We start from the raw sequence: 16862 nt of genomic DNA on the forward strand, positions 1-16862 counted from the left end.
CCTGAGGCTAATGCCGAGGCTGAGGCTAGCCGTTCGTCTAGGAAGCGTAAGGCGGATCTTCGCGATGTGCCTAAGAATCCCAAGGAGTAAGTGGTTAGTTTAACCTACTGAAACCACATATAATTTCGACTTTGAATTTCGAATAAACTACTATATACAACTAATCTGATGTCACGGCCGGTAGCATAATTGACCGTTAAAAGGAAGAATGAGTGATTTTAAAGGGTTGTAGATCAATTCCTACGGCTTAGCTTGATTCCCATAGGGTTAGATTCAATGTGGGCCTCAAGGTTTTAAATCCCGAGTTGATCGGCTTACAAGCCGGCTGACTGAGTAGTCTGCACGTGGTCGGTAGAATAAGTGATTGAAAAAAGAGACAATGAGTGGTTTTAAAGGGTTGTAGATCAATTCCCACGGCTTAGCTTGATTCCCATAGGGTTAGATTCAATGTGGGCCTTAAGGTTTTAAATCCCGAGCCGATCGGCTTACAAGCCGGCTGACTGAGTAGTCTGCACGTGGTCGGTAGAATAAGTGATTGAAAAAAGAGACAATGAGTGGTTTTAAAGGGTTGTAGATCAATTCCTACGGCTTAGCTTGATTCCCATAGGGTTAGATTGGATGTGGGCCTTAAGGTTTTAAATCCCGAGTCGATCGGCTTACAGGCCGGCTGACTGAGTAGTCTGAACGCAGGTGGATGAATAAGTTATTGAAAAAAGGAAGAATGAGTGATTTTAAAGGGTTGTAGATCAATTCCTACGGCTTATCTTGATTCCCATAGGGTTAGATTGGATGTGGGCCTTAAGGTTTTAAATCCCGGAACTGCACCGGGTGGTCGCTTATTGCGGCAATGTCCGTTCTACCTTCTTGGTCAGCACATATAGTGTACTGGGGTAAATTTCGTCGTGGAACCCTGCAGACTCACAAGAGCCTAGCTCTAAGAAATATATATCGATGGTCCTGCTCTCGTGGGGGCAGTGCTGGTTGAAATTTCCTAGTGCATTGTTATAAAAAATCCACCCGAGCACTATACGACCATGTGCAAAGCTGACCAAAATTCGAATTTTTGGGTTTGTGGACTTGCATGGGGGGTGGGTACGGTCTCTGGAACCATCTGCGAGGTCTAGAACGGCCTCTGTCATCAAAAAACACGTAAGCCTCTGAAAAGTTCAGGCCATGACTAAGTGAGCCCGGCAAAAGTTCATGTATCGAAGACCGGCCCCGGGCACTATGGGGACCCCAGATGGGAGCTATACTATCGATTACAAGGCCCTAGAGCCAAGGTCTAAGATTTCTTGAAAAGTTCAGGAACGATCATGACCACCCCACCCCCTGCTCTGACCGCATGGGCATGGTAAAATAGGTGGTGTTGGGTGGTTGATGCGGCCAGTCGATGGGAGGCTGTAGGGAGGGGAGGGGAACGCTTAAAGCTCTTCCCCTGGGCCGTTTTCGATGCTTCTTGCATGTGTCCCGACTTACTTTGATGTCCTGGGATCGATTTTTGGGGTTAAATGTTGCGTTTCTGTGAGGATAACACATTTTTCTTATGATGCTCCCTATTTGACGGTTACATTGCATGCTCAGCCATTTTGTGATTTTTAACTTGCAGGGTGAAATGTCTTCGGAGCGCAAGACAAGGAGCACCAAGAGGGTCAATGAAGACAACTTCAAGCAAAATCTCGAGGCTGCAGGTGATTTCTTTGCGATTCACTGCTCTCGCTGCCCTATTTTTTTGAATTTGATATGAAAATGCATGCACTTTGGATGTGAAAATGCGTTTCTTGCGCTGAAACTTTGTGGCAGAGCCTGAGAAGAAGAAGCAATGCTATGGGCAAGCCCCAATCATCAAGAATTTGTCGGAGATTGTCAAGGTCTCGATGCTTGAGTCCGACAAGACCAAGCCTGAGGCCAAGCTTTCGTGCATGCATGGGGAGGCGGGTCAAGCGTGTAAGGAGGATTATGGGGCTTGTGCATCCAAGGATCTACTCCCTTTTATTGCCCATTACAAATGCTTCGATGTTTCGAAGAAGGAGAAATTTCCAAGCCCCGATTTCCTGCATTTCTGGGGAACCGCAGGCTGGTCGTTGCATGGATTTTCTGCTACAATGAAGGTCGGTGGGGTGATGGAGAAGGTCGATGCAGAGAACTCATCTTGTCAGAACCTTGTAAAGGCCTGCAAGTCACTGAGCTCTGTCAATCCCGATGAGATGAAAATCCAGCACATCCTCCGTGCGATGTTCTCGGTGGAGAGCCTGTGGTCCAAGATCCCTGTAGAGGACTACTGGAAGTTTCTAGCTGACCTGAGCACATCGCAAGAAGTCCTTGATACCGGGATGGATGATTTCGTCTTAATAGTCATGTGTAGTGCCCATGCCTACTTCATCCGGGAGTTTGATCGCAAGGACTTAAAGGATGACCATCTGAACATGTATCAATGGATGCATTGTACCTTACCAGAGCTCATTTGCAAGGGGTTTAAGAATTGCAATGATCTCTACAATTCCTACATAAAGTGGATTTCGAAGAATTTTGACATTGTCGATGCAAAATCTATAGACATGTTGGGTTACATCAAGGTGATCGTCAATTACTATTGCTTCAGCTTCCTTCGATACTCGGACAAGTTCACCCGTGAATATATGAAGACAGTGGCTCCCAAGGGCATGAACGTCGATATTGTAGATAGTGCATGCCTTGTGATGAGGAATGTTCAGTACATGAGGTTCGAACCCATGGACTACATCCTCTTTGTGAATTACGATACCAAGTCAAAGGATGACTTCGATGCCATCTACCTCAAGCAGATCATCATGGTGGACAATCCCTGTTGCTCCAGCAAAGGATTCAACACACTCTATTTCTTCCATGGCGAATTCTTCAACGAGATGCAAGAGGTGTTTGGAGAGAGCAAGAAATTTAGCCTCTTCAGCATGGAACAGCTCTTTGGATCCTACTTCAAGGCCGGGAAGGATGTCAGATACTTGCAGGCAACCATGATGGTCCTCATGGATATGATAAGCAAGAACTCGATCTTTCAGGTAAAATCTCTTTGTTCTTATTGAATCTGTTTATTGAATCTGCTTATTGAATCTGCTTATTGAATCTGCTTCTAGGTTAACTTGATTGGGAGTGTGGAAGAAGATTCATATCAGTACAACTTCTTGTTTGTACCTGCTCAAGATCCAAGAATCAACTTTTTGCATGATAATGTTGCCGGATCCATGAAGATCAACCAGATCGGTGCCATGAAGGAGGGGATGAAGACTATAGAGTCCACTGCTCTATTGAATGAGAAGTGTACCTTGAGGTTCTACCAGATCGACAGGAACAAGTTCAGCCCGTATGGTGTAATGAATGCCAAGATCAGCTTGAAGGAGTCCAAGATCAGGGAGGGTTATAATGCCTTGGATTTCAGAGATGATATCGTACGCATCATCGAGAAACAGCTAAACCCGTACGCCAAACTCTGTGACAAGCCATGCTTCTCCAAGGATGCAAGGGACTTTACATCTGACATCAAGGAGAACTTCGACTTCAAGGCTATCAACGAGACCAAGGTCACTGAGAATATGAAACCTATCAACCTGATAGAAGCCGTCTGCAAGGAGATATTTCCAGTGCTCATGAACATCAGCTGCGGGAGCGAGGTTGGAAAGATCATCTGCCGTATGAGTGTGCTGAATTTGAAGAGGATGATGAAATGCTTCTTCTTCGATAACAACTCTACGTTTCAACTTGTTAAGAGCAATGAAAATGCCTTCAGTTTTGTTGCTCAATGCTACAAGAAGAAAGAAATCGTTGAGATCGTCGAATCAGATGACAAATCAGGCAAGACAAAAATGGATGATCCCATTCCAAAGAAGAAGGCTGAAGAACCCAAAACTAGTCTTGAAGCCGGTGCAAAGAAGGATGAAAAGGCAAAGAAGAACCCGGAAGAGATTGCAAAGGAAGCTCCAGAGCAAGCTTTAAAGACTGATGCAAAGACTGATGCAAAGGAAATTCCAAAGACTGATTCAGAACCTGTGCAGGAAATTCCGGATTTCGATATGAAGGTGATCCAAGCCGCCATCAGCAAAAAGATTGCTAGTAGTGCATCAATGATCGATCCATCGAAGATGAATGAGATCTTCTCGGAATGCATGATGGACTGTTATTACGACGTCATCTCATCGGATCCAAATCTCAAGGCCATCGTCGAAGATATCAAGAAGGATGTCAGCAAGTACGAGATAGCCATCAAATTGCTAGAGAAGAAGATCCATGATATCAAGTTGGAGATAAGGAATAAGAAGGTGAACGAAGATCTCAAAAAGGATATCTACATGCAGCAGGACGGTGATGATGAAATCGTCATCGGTCAAGGAAAGAAGTCGCTGAGCAAGGATGAAATGGTCCACCTGGCAAGGAAAGAAGGAGTTTCGACCGATGCCTACATCCAGGGATGGAGGAGCCAAGAATGGTACTGTCAGTGCTCTGACACAAAGAAGATGGGCAGGGTCAGGCTCAGCCCTCTCTATGAAACTCCTGACATGAAGACCCATTGCTGCGAGACCTGCTACAAGAAGCAGCAACTTTACATACTTCTCAACGCCCCCTGGAAGTTCAAGTTCAGCGAGTTGAAAGAGATCGGCAATCATTACCCCCATCCAAAGAACTACGACCTTCTGAGGCCAATCGATGGCTATACCATCTTCCAGTGTGATTTGAACCTCCTAGACAAGGTCCTTACTCTGAATGCCTTCACTCTCCGGGACTTGATGATCATGTACGTGTCCCATTTGATCAAGAAGAAGAAATACGCAAAGGAAGACTACAAGAAGGCATGGATTGATGTAACTTCCATGCCAAAGGAAAGGCTTGTCGATGCTTTGGAAGAAGTCAAGACCTACATCAGGAAATTTGCAGATTTCTACTACAAAATCGCTCGCTGAGCTTTTTGATCTCTAACATCACTAGGATGATTTCTAACATCACTAGGATGATTTCTAACATCACAAGGATGAGCTCTAACATCGAGAGGATTATTTTTCCAGTTTTTTAGCTCGATCGAATACATATTTAAACAATAGCTATCTGATTCAAAACGTGAAAGAGAATATGAATATTCTTGTTTTGCTCATAATGATGATTGGCTTTCCATCAGGACCCGCCAAGGCTCAACGCAAGAACGCTACTTTGGTCGAGATGCAGAAGGCTATGAAGGAGCTGTCTTTGCAAGATTCTGCTGCAGCCCAAGAAGAGGAACAGGAGGAGAAGAAGAAGCAGCCTTCAAAAGTATCAATCAATGATGTTGAGTTGGTTGTGAAACGTTTGGCGGTGAGGATGTTTTTGTACACAATTTACTCAAAAATCCTTTGTGCTGACATGACACCTGACAAACTTGGGGTACATCACGAGGTCCTCATGGACACCATCGGACGTGATGAGTTCAAGAATCTCACAACGGAACAGAGAACACAGGCGAACGACTTGCAGGATCAACTTGAAACCATGTTCGATGCGGAAGACAAGTGTTTCCCGTTCTTCCCAGTACCTTTCGTGAAGATTATCATGAAGAAGCTTACGGATGAATGCGTCTACATCAAGGAAGAGGACATTCAGTCTGCTTTTCTCAATGAGTCACTCGCTTTCAGTGAGGATCTTTTGCGTTCCAAGGAGAACATCATTTCTAGATGCACGGTCGAGCATCCTGTGATTCCGGATGCAACCCCTTTCCAGATCGCCAGCATGAAGAAGTTCAAGTTGATCCAGTTTCCAAGTGATTACAAACCACGTGACCATTACTTTATCGTCCCTGTGAAGGATCGAGGCAATTTGAAGATCAAGATATGCAACAAGCCATTCCTTGCCAAATCGATGGAGTCGATCAATTCGGTTGTGCAGAACATCGTGAGCATCAGAAACTTGAAGGACAATGTCGAACGCTACAAGAAACTGTCTGAGCTGTATACCAAGGTCGCGGGCCACTTCTTCAACACATATGCTCTCGAGGAAGAGGACGTTCATGTGACCAGGAGAATCGTCAAGTACAAGTACGCCCAGAACAATGACGGGCGCATGATATGTGAACTCGTTGTCCCATACAACAACGATTATGTCGTTATGATCAGCAGGCATGTTGCCACTGGTCCTTGTGTCAATTTTACCCACAACTTCAACATCTATGAAGATGGACCCGTCCCCACAGATGGTATCTTCTACATCATGGACAACATCGTCTCATAGACAGGTTGTGTAGGCCTAGATTAGTGTCCTGGTTCCGTAATAAATTTCATAATGAGCAATTGTTTTTGTGTCTTGGGTTTGATATAAATTCAATGGGTGAGTCGTCCATACAAACAAAAAGGCATGAAATTCCATGCATCATCATTATTATTCATCATTTTTTCATATTCAACGGAAGCGGCATACCCCCCAGCAAATACCCCCAACTACAATGTATACGTCTGGTGCGGAGTATATGACACCTCTACGAGATATTTTTGCGGTGGGGCAACAACATTCTCGTGGCCATGCTCTGTCTATACCTCACACTACTACAAGTATGTCTACACTGGAAATGGGAACTGGCAAGAAGGTAAATTATGCAGAGATGGTTGGGATACACCTAGCTACAATTACTTTTACACGCCAGACTTGCAAAATGAAATCTACAACATCACTTCAGTCACGAATGATTACTTTCGACCACACAATATGGTGCGCAAGTATCTAGGCAATCTTGGATGGGACTTTTTTCATATTTCAACTTACAAAACAGGAGATGGTACATGGATCTACAGACCAGAAAACAAAATACTTGCGTCTACGGGAGAGACATATACATTCGATAGTGGATGCCTTTCGAGCATTTACATAACACTCTATTCACCCACCGACACCTACACTGAGACTGAGACCAAGCTTGTTGGTCAGTGGTATGGATCATATCCGGCCGCCGTGGCAAACATTGCAATGTCAAATCCGAGTACGATACCCTCTAAGTTGAGGATTGCCATCGAGGGCACATGCAAGAGTTCAATATGTTACGGTCAAACAGTGGAGATAACAAAGTACAGTTGTGGCAATGTAAGTGAGTCGTTGTGTAGCGTAATGTTCCAGAAGCCTGTAATTATTTCATATCTTTCTTACACCGGTGTCTATCTAGACTCTCCAGTGTACGGTTCAATCGAGGTTTTATACAAAAAGATCAACATTTATTACACTAACACTGTAGAATCCGGCCCTACTGCAAGCAATGTTTATTTCTATCTCTGCTTTAGTGCAGGCGACATTCGACTTAGGACGTTTGAAGTTTTCTACGAGGGGAGCAATGTACAGAATTGGTATGATGTAGCTACGAGTCAATTATGTACGTTCGGTCGGTATGCTTCTACAGATGTAAACAATCCCTGTAAGGTATGCCCCGTCGGGAAGTATAGCAACCTGGTCAGTTTTGTTCCCAGTGATCCATCCCTGTATCAAGACGCATCATTTATCTGTAAGCAATGCCCACCTTACACCACAACCGATGGTATTAACCCCGTGGCCATCTATAGTGATTGCATATGCCCCCCGAACACGACGCGATACGACTACACAAAGTATTCGAATATAGACTACACCCTTGTTGAAGGTCTGAATTATGCTTGGTGCATCCCTGATGATTGTCCAGTCGGATACTACCATAATATGTACACATATGCAAATAGTTTTCATTATACGGATGTCTATACTTCAGTCTATCAATACATACGATGGGCTACATACTTCCAGATGACAAACTATATCACCCCGTCAAGAGAGTGTTTTCAATGCCCTATTGGATTCTACAGAGACAGCAGCATGAGCAAAGAGAATTGTGTGGCATGTCCTAGTTCAACAACAACAAAGTATCGGGGTTCGACATCAATTGGGGACTGTCAGTGTGAGGTCGGTTTTTACTTTTCCGTCTCCCAAGGTATATGTGCCCCCTGTGATGCCGGCTATTACAAGGACATTGCCGGAAACGGTGCCTGTACCCCATGCCCTTTAAGTACATCCACGCTGCAACTCGGGAGCCAGAGCATCGCATCCTGTGTTTGCGACAAGGGTTATTTTGGTTACAGCTATGACCAGTGCTTCGAATGCCCTACTGGTACTTACAAGGATGTGATAGGTTTCAACGACACTTGCCAGGACTGTCCCGGGTACTCTACTACAGAGTTCACGGCATCCACCGATTTCAGCCTTTGTAAGTGTGGGCCTGGGTACACTGGGGCTGATGGCAGCGACTGCACAGCTTGCAATTCCGGTTACTTCAAGAAGCTATATGGGAATTACCCCTGCATACAATGCCTTGACACATACGTCACCGTTAACGACGCCCAGGGGAATCAAGCCTGCTTCTGCAACTATGGGTACTACCAGAACGATGCAGGTACCTGCTCGGCGTGTGCTGTCAACACTTTCAAGGACACGATATCCAATGACAATACATGTAAAATCTGCACGAACTACAGTGTGACGCTGCAGACCGGGAGTACGAGCATCAATGACTGCCTATGTGAGCCAAGGTACGGTCTGAACAACGATGGGCTGTGTGTCCCGTGCGATGGGAATACATATCAGGATACATTCAGCAGGAGCACATGTGTGGGCTGTCCTTTGTATTCAACTTCAAACGGTTTCTCCATTAAGAGCGACTGCCATTGCATTGCAGGGTATACCGGCCCTAATGGTGGCCCTTGTTATCCATGCCCCGCAAACACTTACAAAACAAACGTTGGCAATACAAGTTGTACAGACTGCCCATTGCATACAAACTCATCTCTGGCATCCATTGCTCTGGCCTCGTGTCAGTGTGGGGTCGGGTTCCAAGGCGCTGCTGGTGGGCTGTGTCAGGCGTGCGATCCGAATGCCTACAAGGGGGTGATTGGGGACTTTCCGTGTAAGTGCAAGCCTGGTTACACAGGGCCGGATAATGGGGTATGCACGGCATGCCCGCAAGGTGAGAGCATCTGCTCGAAGCACACCTGCGTGAAGTTGAAACCCGCGCTGTCGCGTTTGCTTCCCGCCACGCCAAGGAATCGCGTCCGGCCCTTGTCCTGGATCACCAGCTCGCTCTGGCACGCCGCGTCGACCAGCATGATTGTCGTCGCCCACGCGGGTTCCTTGGGCAGCGTGTAGGAGATTGTGTTCGTCAGCAGGATGTAGAGGAGGTTTAGGTTGCTGTTCTTAAGCCGGAAGACGCGATTGATCAGTTGTATGGTGCGCTGGAGAATCACAAGCGGTGTCTCCCACATGCAGACGGAGGGGATGGCGCCCGCCTGCAGGATCTCGGTCAGCTGCGTCTCGAGCAGCTTTAGCACGCCGTCCTTCCCTGCGTCCTCCGCTAGCACCTTCAGCGCCCGCACCAGTCCGGCCTGCACGGGGGACTCGGAGACCGACGCCTGCTCGCTGATCCGATGGATTATCAGGTTCGCCGTCGAGACCACCGAGGTATACTCCCTGCTCTTCAGCGCGATGTCGAGCATAACGGAGAACATGCGATTTGTGCTGTGGTGCTTCCCGATAGTCCGCAGGTAGGCGTCCTTGACCTCCATCCCGGGCTCATCGCGCTGCTCCTCCACGTTGGAGATCATGTAGAAGGCCCACCTTGCCTCCGGAGAGCGCAGGTTCTCCAGGTGATTGGCCGAGCAGCGCAGGTTCTGCATCTCCTCCCGGAAGGCGTTCGAAGCCGCCAGCCTCGGGTCGCAGATCACGCGGAAGAGCGTCGCGAAGATGCAGTTGCGGGTCACGTCACTGACGGACAGGCCATCCCTTAGCCAGTCCTCCCCCAGGTTCAGCGAGAAGGAGAACGTCGCCGGGGGGAGCGGGGCGCACACCACATCACCCCTCTCTCCGTCCTCGTTGCGCATGACGTACACGCCACGGAAGAGCGCGTCCACCTCCGCCACGATCTTAATTTGCTTCATCTTGGTAGTGGCCTTGCATTGGTTCATCTTTTGCTCGATGATCCCGACGTAGCGCTGCACGTCCTTGTGGACGCATCCGAGGACGACCCTGCCGAAGCCCTCGGTGGCGACAGGGACGTCGCTGCTAAGGATCTCCAGCTCCCGGCCTACCGACCAGTTGTAGAGCATCATGCAAAGGAAGGAAGGAGCCGTGATCCAGTGCATCATCGTCTTGATATCACTATCCGAGAGCATGTTCCCCTTGTTCAGGCACTTGACCATGCCGTCCAGGATCGACCACACCGACTTGCGCACCCGCGGGCCCAGAGAGTTCATAGACTCGATGAAGGCGCTGTACGGATCCACCCCGCTCATGCTCCGGAGCAGCACCGACTGCGCGACAAAGATCTTCTCCACCCCAGAGCTGTCCTGGCATCTCACCATCCGCATCTCCACGGAGGCGTCCAGTATACCCTTGCTGATCACAAAGTTCTGGTTGTTCTCTAGAAAGTTATCCACCACCAGCGTGTAATTCAATGTGCTAGTGTTGTAAGAGGCCGACAGCATCTCTTTCATGTCATCGGGAGAGAAGTTGTCGTCGTTCTCCATCTCCTTCAGCCGTTCGCCATTCGACGCTTGTATGATCTCCTTGAGCTGATAATGAAGACCCTCGATCTCCGAGCGGTTGAGCTTCACGCGCACCGAGTCCGCCTTGCTGCTCGCGTTGTCCCCCCGGTACTTCATCAGCGTCGTGTTGGTCTGCACCGTGAAGTTGGTGAGGCAGTGGCTCTTCCCGCCCTCGCTGATGTTGTGCGCCACACGGATCACGTCCAGGAGCCCGGGGTGCAGGTCCACCCCCTCCGTAATCACGGTGAACATCATGCTCGGCCCATCCGTCTCGAAGTGAAGCTGGTGAAAGCGGTTCAGCTTGTCGTAGCACGCGAGGGGCTTTGCACAGCTTCCGCCAATGGTGAAATCAGAGGTGAACTTGTTCCCCCACAGGCAGCTCCCAAACTCGTTGTTCTGAAGACGGGATATATCCTCGATCACGCTCAGGAACTCGATCCTGTCCCACTGGAACGGTGGGATGTCGAAGAAGCACTCCTCCACCGTCTCTTGGGTGAAGCCCTTCGGTAGCTGGTTTTCGTTGCAGACAAACTGATTCGTCTGGATGTGCAAGGCGCTGAGCTTGCTGACCTGGATTTCCCTCTCCTCTTCAACCGTGAGCTCGGGCACCTTCGTCGAATGCACCCCGTCGTCCAGGTCTGCCTTTCTCTTCGTCCCCCTGTTGCTGCTCAAAATTTTGTGATTGGGTCTCACTGGGATCGGGGCCATGGAAGCCAACCTCAGTGCCGCGCTGCTTATACTCACCCCAGTGCTCGAAGCGGCATCGTCTTCGGGAACCGAGCTCTGCGACAGCAGGGCAGCATCCCCCATGCCCTCGCGTGGCGCTGCGACGGCTAACATGCCCGGATTACCGATTCGGGCGGGAAATAGGCGCCGACGGGCCGTAAGCTCAAATCCAAAAAAAAGTATAAAAAAACGTTATGGGTCGCAACTATTTTTTTTGTAGCCGGATTGGAAGGTCGATCGCATCCGGAGTATTTACCCTCCCACGCCAATATACAAAGGAAAAAAAGAGCACGAGGAAATGCACCTCACGCACACGGACAACCAGCAGAGGGTGGACCTTTGGAGGGGCGGGAGGGTGACGGACATTGAGATCTTCCTCGCAGCCAAGCCCTACCTGAACCGGAGGCTCGCGATTCACTATGGCGACGGGCAGTATGTGAGAGTTTTCGACGAGCCCGAGCTGAGCATAGTGAGCCGCATGCTCGCGGCCTACTACAACTTCGAGAGCGACCGGGTCGAAGATCCGCTTTCCGACCCCTTCTACAAATCGAGCCTGTGGAACACATGCGTCTTTGCTCAGGAGCCTGATGGCTCTATCATGCCAGTCGATGGCTCTAGGAAGAAGAACAGACAAGAGGAGGATGACCCAGGTGAGTCACATGGGTGTATTTATTCCGAATGCGACGAACACACACCGAAATAATAGAGACGAGCATGGAGGCAGAGAGGGAGAGCGCGACAGACCTGGTGAGGGGAAAACTGCATGACATCATGCTCCCCGCAGCCCCGCTCAAGACGACGCAGCTGCGCGAAAAGCTCATGGACCTCAACACCGACACATCCAAGATATGCTTAGAGTACCTTGATTCTTGCCAGAACGTCCGCATGATCGATCTCATGACCATATGCCACATACTGAATAGGGAGCAGCTCTACATCCTCGAGGACGAAGAGTCCGTTGTGGAGGAGGACTTCCTGCGGTCGCTGGAGAGCATCGTGTCTATCGGAGAGTGACCATACAGGCGCCCTTAAACGCTGAACACCGCCGACTGGGCGATGAGAATGATGGCCAAAAACGCCTTGGAGAACGTGCTCAGCATATTGTAGGCATACTCCCGTCGGTAACCGGAGGCCTTATTTTCCTCATCCTGGATGAAGTGGAAGTAGATCTGCGCCGCGGCGAAGGTGAAGAAAAGAACTAACTCGAAAATATAGATAAGGAGTGGAAAGACTGTGTAGCTGAAAAGGTTCTTGTTATTGAGGCAGTTGAATTTCCCCATGTAGTCTCCAAAAAGGCTGTTGCCGATGTAGAACCATATCATCACGAATAAGTACATCCCGAATAAGAACGCCAGCCCCTTCACGTAATCCATTATCTTCTTCAGGTCCTTCGGGTCCACCCCCTGTGCCCCCCGTAATGCACTCATCTCACTCCCAATCGTCCTGTAAGCAGGCCTGACCACCGGCCCCTTCTGCCACGGCATGTTAAGCCGCACGGGGACGATAACCGCGCTCGTGCGGTCGGAACCCCACACCCCCCTGAATGCCATCTCACTCTCTTCTGTGTTGTTGTTGTATTCTCCGGGCTCGATTTTCTCATCCGGAATGCTTTCCGTATCCTTCAAGTGGCACTCCTTCGAGGCCACGTAGTCCGCCGCCTCGACGACATACCCTAGGAAGCACATCACCGACTGCGCAAGGGACACGAAGGTCAGCACCCACACGTCCGTCGTCCCAGTGTAGAGGCAGATCACGATGATCATTGAGGAGGACGAGAGCGCGTACTCGATCCAGCGATCGTAGCGGGGCAGGCCCTTCTGAAGCGCGTCTATGAATGCACCCAACATGATCGCCCTGTAGAGATCGTGATACAGATGAAGAACAGGATGAAGAAACTGACAGGGAAGAAGTACGTCTGCGAAGATCGTGATACAGATGAAGAACAGGATGAAGAAACTGACAGGGAAGAAGTACGTCTCCACCACCCTGGGCTGGTACATCCAGGGGTCGGAAGAGCCCCACCGCACCTCGTAAGGAGGCGGAGTATTGACACCACAGCGGTCCAAATCAGGATGGCTCCCCGCCTGCGGCACCGTGATCATGCTGGCATTCCACAGGAGCGGCACCGTGCGCGTCGTCGGGGGTGTGCGGATTCGATTCATCGCCAGAAGGACGATGAAAGCGATTAGAAGGAGTCCATGAATGAACGCATTGAACAGATTGCGGTTTCTGGAGTACCGCAACCTATCATCTTCTTTTACCTCTGCGCCCTCGAAAGCAAAGATCATCTTGAAATCATTCCCCAACCCCATATGGTCACCTGCGATCCCTTCCTTCCCCACACTTACCCAAGCCCGCGTTTTATATGAAGTGAGTAACTCACAATACCCTCCTCAGTCAATCTTGAGCCCCGCGCTGAAGTCCACCGTTGGGAGCACCGCGTTCATCGGCTGGGAGAAGGCGAAATGCTGGTTGCCGCTCTGGTGCCCCTGCTGCTCCAGTCGTCTCCTCCGGAAGTCGTCGAACTCCGACCCAGTAGGGTCGTAGTTGAAGACCGAGCCCACCATCATGATGAACTGGAGGGTAAGCACACTGCTGAGGAAGTAGAGGTGAGGGTACGTGTTGACGTGGCCGGAAACCCCCGGAGCGAAGAGCCTCTCCCTGTGGCCGAGCGCCGCGTCCTGGTCCCTGAACAAGAAGAGCAGCAGCGCGGTCATCTGGAGGGCGAGGTTCATTAGGATGTAAATCGGCACTGTCATCGGGTATTTTGTCAGCGGGAAGTGCTGGTACCCATAGTCGCCCAGGGCCTGAAGCAAGAAGCAGACCACCAGGGACCCGTTCATGATCCCGAACACGAGGTAGAATTGGTTCCAGATCCCATAGCGGTCACCCGTTTCGGCCATCCAGGGCGTCGACCTCACGTCACACACCACCGTGCCGTGATTGGCCGCCATCTGCAGCAGCAGTGTCATCGCCGTGAGGTGGAAGGTGAAGCTCGTGTGGACGAAGACGCGGTTGCCCCTCGTCCTCATGGTCGTCGCGGCGGAGAGGAAGAGGTAGAGCAGCACGATGATGGTCAGCAGCACCGTCCAGAGTACAAAATAAAGGTCCTGCCACGGAAACATGACCGGGAACAGCAGCTTGGCCAGCTGCTCGTTCACCGAGAGCGTATCTCTCGCCCCAATGACCAGAGAACCGTAGAAGATCCATGTGACGGTCACCGCCAACACCGCCGTCAGCGCCCCGTTGACGACGGACTGGAAGCGGTGGTCCGTGATCTTCATCTTGTTTTCGACGAAGGTGGCCAGCACCATGCCTACCACCATCAGCGCCGTGGCCAACGCGACCGAGCCCAGCGCCCAGAACGTCAGCGTGGGCACCGAGCCCGTGGGGTTGCTGGTGAAGCCACCCAGGGCAGTAAAGGTGGCATATGTGAAGAGCACCAAGACAGAGATCTCCACCACCCATACAAAGATCCGAGAGGGGGCGAAGGTGCGGTTGACCTTGTCCAGCGCCTCATCTAGTTTCATCTCCTCTTTCTCCATACCCAGCTCGTCATCCATGGAAGGATCATTGATGGGAGCATTCATGGGAGCATTCAGGGGGGTGTTCAAAGAAGTATTCATGGAAGCCATAAGAACTCTGTCCCGAGGGCGCCGGATCCTTGGAAACAGCGCACCGAGGTTGGACTTCATGGGATCTTCGGACAGGGCCGTTTCCGGCTGGGGCGGGGTGTTCCGTTTTCGGGTGTACTGTAAGGGAATGCGTAGCACGCCAGGTGACGTCGGGTGCGACCTTCGGCGGAGGACCAGTTTCCCGGGCACCACCTCCTCGCGCGGGAGCCCACCACCCTGCATTTCATGTCTACACTTACTTTACTAATTTTAATAGGCACACACCCACGTTAGCAACACACAAGTTACACAAATCAAATTATACACAGGACTTGACACACTCCTTGACTGTCTCCATCGCCCGGAACGCATACTGTTCGCACTCGAGCGTCCAATGCAGGCGGCTCTTGAAGGACACACGGACGCACAGGATGCCCCTCCGCGTCAGGGTGCAGTTGAATGTACTGCAGTTGTCGACCCACTTGCGCGGGAGGTCGGGGAACATGCCGGGCATGTCCTGCACGCTGAAGATGATGACGTTGTAGTGCTGCTCGGTGCGGCACATGAACCGGACGCAGTCGGGCCATCGCATGTTGAACAGGCGCTGCAGCATGCCCATCTCCGAAGTGTCCACATACCGGCCGACGTGGCAGTTGGCCCCGATCATGTTGACGGTGATGACGGGCTCCGAGCACAGCTCCTCCACCAGCGAAGACTGCAGCGTCGCAACGACATCCCGGGTGCTCCTGAACCCCCTGAAGAGCACGCTGGGCATCCCATCCTGATGCTGCAGGTTGCCGCTCAGGTGGTAGAGGTTGGACATGCGCCCGAAGCAGTTGACGTACACATCCAGGCACGCCCTGTACTCCGGCTTGAAGACGTCTTTCGTCTTGACGTTCGTGCTGCAGGAAACACCCCGAAGGTCCATCTTCCCACTCATGTTGTGGACGCGGAAGGATGACTCCTCCTGGTGGAAGTACTGGCTCGTCATGAGATCGTAGAAAGGGCCCCAGGCGACCAGGGCCTGCGGAACGTCCCCGTTGCTGAACCCACCGGTCATATCGATGTCCAGGCCCACCGTGTAGCCATCCTTACCCTCGGAGCCCTGCACCGTCGCCTGCAACTGCAGGCCGCCCACCTCCACGCGGAAGGCCGTCGCGTCATCCCTGGCCCACACCCTCCTGTAGATCCTCATCGTCCCCCCCATGTTGAAGACGAGGACGTATTGCGCGTTCTTGCCCTGCGCATCCACCTTCCGCTCACCGTGGCTGGTCTTCAGGCGCTTCCGAAAACATGACCTCGCGGACAACCTTGTCGTATCGGAGGCAAGATCCAAGGAAGCACCGAGACGCACAGTCCCACCTCGCATCCTCCACCGTCACAAGGGCACCGGTCGGGTTGAAGAGGGAGAAGTGGACCGGCTCGGAAACCAGGACCTCCACCACGCTCAGCTCACCGCGTGGCGCCAGGACGATGCGATGCAGCCCCACCCAGCGGAGGATCTGCCCCTGCAATTCCATAGGGGCGCAACGCGCGTTACCCCTCCCTGCACGCCGCCCCTCCCAGCACCCCTCCCCTACTTTTTTTTTTCCAAACCAAACCCGACCAAAAAAAAAAGCGCGGGAAAGCGGGCCCGTGAAGGGTTCCTTGGCGCCCAACCCATGGGGGGATGCGGTCTTTTGTGATCTTCCTTTGCATGTGCCTTCTGTGTGCTCCATCCAGAAGCTGCCACGTCCTGGTCAAGGGCATATCGACGGTCCTGCGCGAGAACATCGTCTACAGCAAGCGTGAAATGCGCCAGTGCCTAAACCATATCATCCACTGCCCGCACTGGCACCGCAACTGCAAGGAGAACGCACACCACCAGAGGGTGCTGCTGCAGCCAGAGAGCATCGACTTCCTCGTAAAATCGGGATTGTATGCAGAGCTCATGGAGCTGGGTATCCGGGGAGGGCATCCTTCCCCGAATTGTGACAAGCCCCTT

At 51.1% G+C, this 16862-nt stretch overlaps 7 protein-coding genes across 7 annotated transcripts; 4 read left to right on the plus strand and 3 right to left on the minus strand.

Moving 5' to 3' along the window:
* Positions 1-1612: 1612 nt before the first annotated feature.
* Positions 1613-4928, plus strand: GUITHDRAFT_118940 (hypothetical protein; the record flags this gene model as incomplete). Its single annotated transcript, XM_005821820.1, has 3 exons — positions 1613-1688; positions 1801-3035; positions 3111-4928. 3 exons carry the CDS (start codon positions 1613-1615, stop codon positions 4926-4928), a joined length of 3129 nt encoding a protein of 1042 aa, XP_005821877.1.
* A 193-nt stretch (positions 4929-5121) lies between these two features.
* Positions 5122-6222, plus strand: GUITHDRAFT_118941 (hypothetical protein; the record flags this gene model as incomplete). Its single annotated transcript, XM_005821821.1, has 1 exon — positions 5122-6222. The coding sequence occupies one exon, from the start codon at positions 5122-5124 to the stop codon at positions 6220-6222; it is 1101 nt and encodes a 366-aa protein (XP_005821878.1).
* A 1836-nt stretch (positions 6223-8058) lies between these two features.
* Positions 8059-8925, plus strand: GUITHDRAFT_43080 (hypothetical protein; the record flags this gene model as incomplete). The annotated part of the gene is made up of 1 exon (XM_005821822.1): positions 8059-8925. A coding segment is annotated over one exon (867 nt), but the record flags the coding sequence as incomplete, so codon positions are not given.
* GUITHDRAFT_118942 (hypothetical protein) lies at positions 8922-11378 on the minus strand (the record flags this gene model as incomplete). The annotated part of the gene is made up of 1 exon (XM_005821823.1): positions 8922-11378. One exon carries the CDS (start codon positions 11376-11378, stop codon positions 8922-8924), a length of 2457 nt encoding a protein of 818 aa, XP_005821880.1.
* A 184-nt stretch (positions 11379-11562) lies between these two features.
* Positions 11563-12278, plus strand: GUITHDRAFT_118943 (hypothetical protein; the record flags this gene model as incomplete). The annotated part of the gene is made up of 2 exons (XM_005821824.1): positions 11563-11914; positions 12049-12278. 2 exons carry the CDS (start codon positions 11563-11565, stop codon positions 12276-12278), a joined length of 582 nt encoding a protein of 193 aa, XP_005821881.1.
* Positions 12279-12292: 14 nt separating this feature from the next.
* On the minus strand, positions 12293-13366 carry GUITHDRAFT_118944 (hypothetical protein; the record flags this gene model as incomplete). Its single annotated transcript, XM_005821825.1, has 1 exon — positions 12293-13366. The coding sequence occupies one exon, from the start codon at positions 13364-13366 to the stop codon at positions 12293-12295; it is 1074 nt and encodes a 357-aa protein (XP_005821882.1).
* Positions 13367-13657: 291 nt separating this feature from the next.
* Positions 13658-16835, minus strand: GUITHDRAFT_118945 (hypothetical protein; the record flags this gene model as incomplete). Its single annotated transcript, XM_005821826.1, has 5 exons — positions 13658-15115; positions 15204-16118; positions 16177-16386; positions 16485-16637; positions 16689-16835. 5 exons carry the CDS (start codon positions 16833-16835, stop codon positions 13658-13660), a joined length of 2883 nt encoding a protein of 960 aa, XP_005821883.1.
* Between the last annotated feature and the right edge of the window lie 27 nt (positions 16836-16862).

The sequence above is a fragment of the Guillardia theta genome, assembly GCF_000315625.1.
Source record: "Guillardia theta CCMP2712 unplaced genomic scaffold GUITHscaffold_137, whole genome shotgun sequence".
Lineage (NCBI taxonomy): Eukaryota > Cryptophyceae > Pyrenomonadales > Geminigeraceae > Guillardia > Guillardia theta.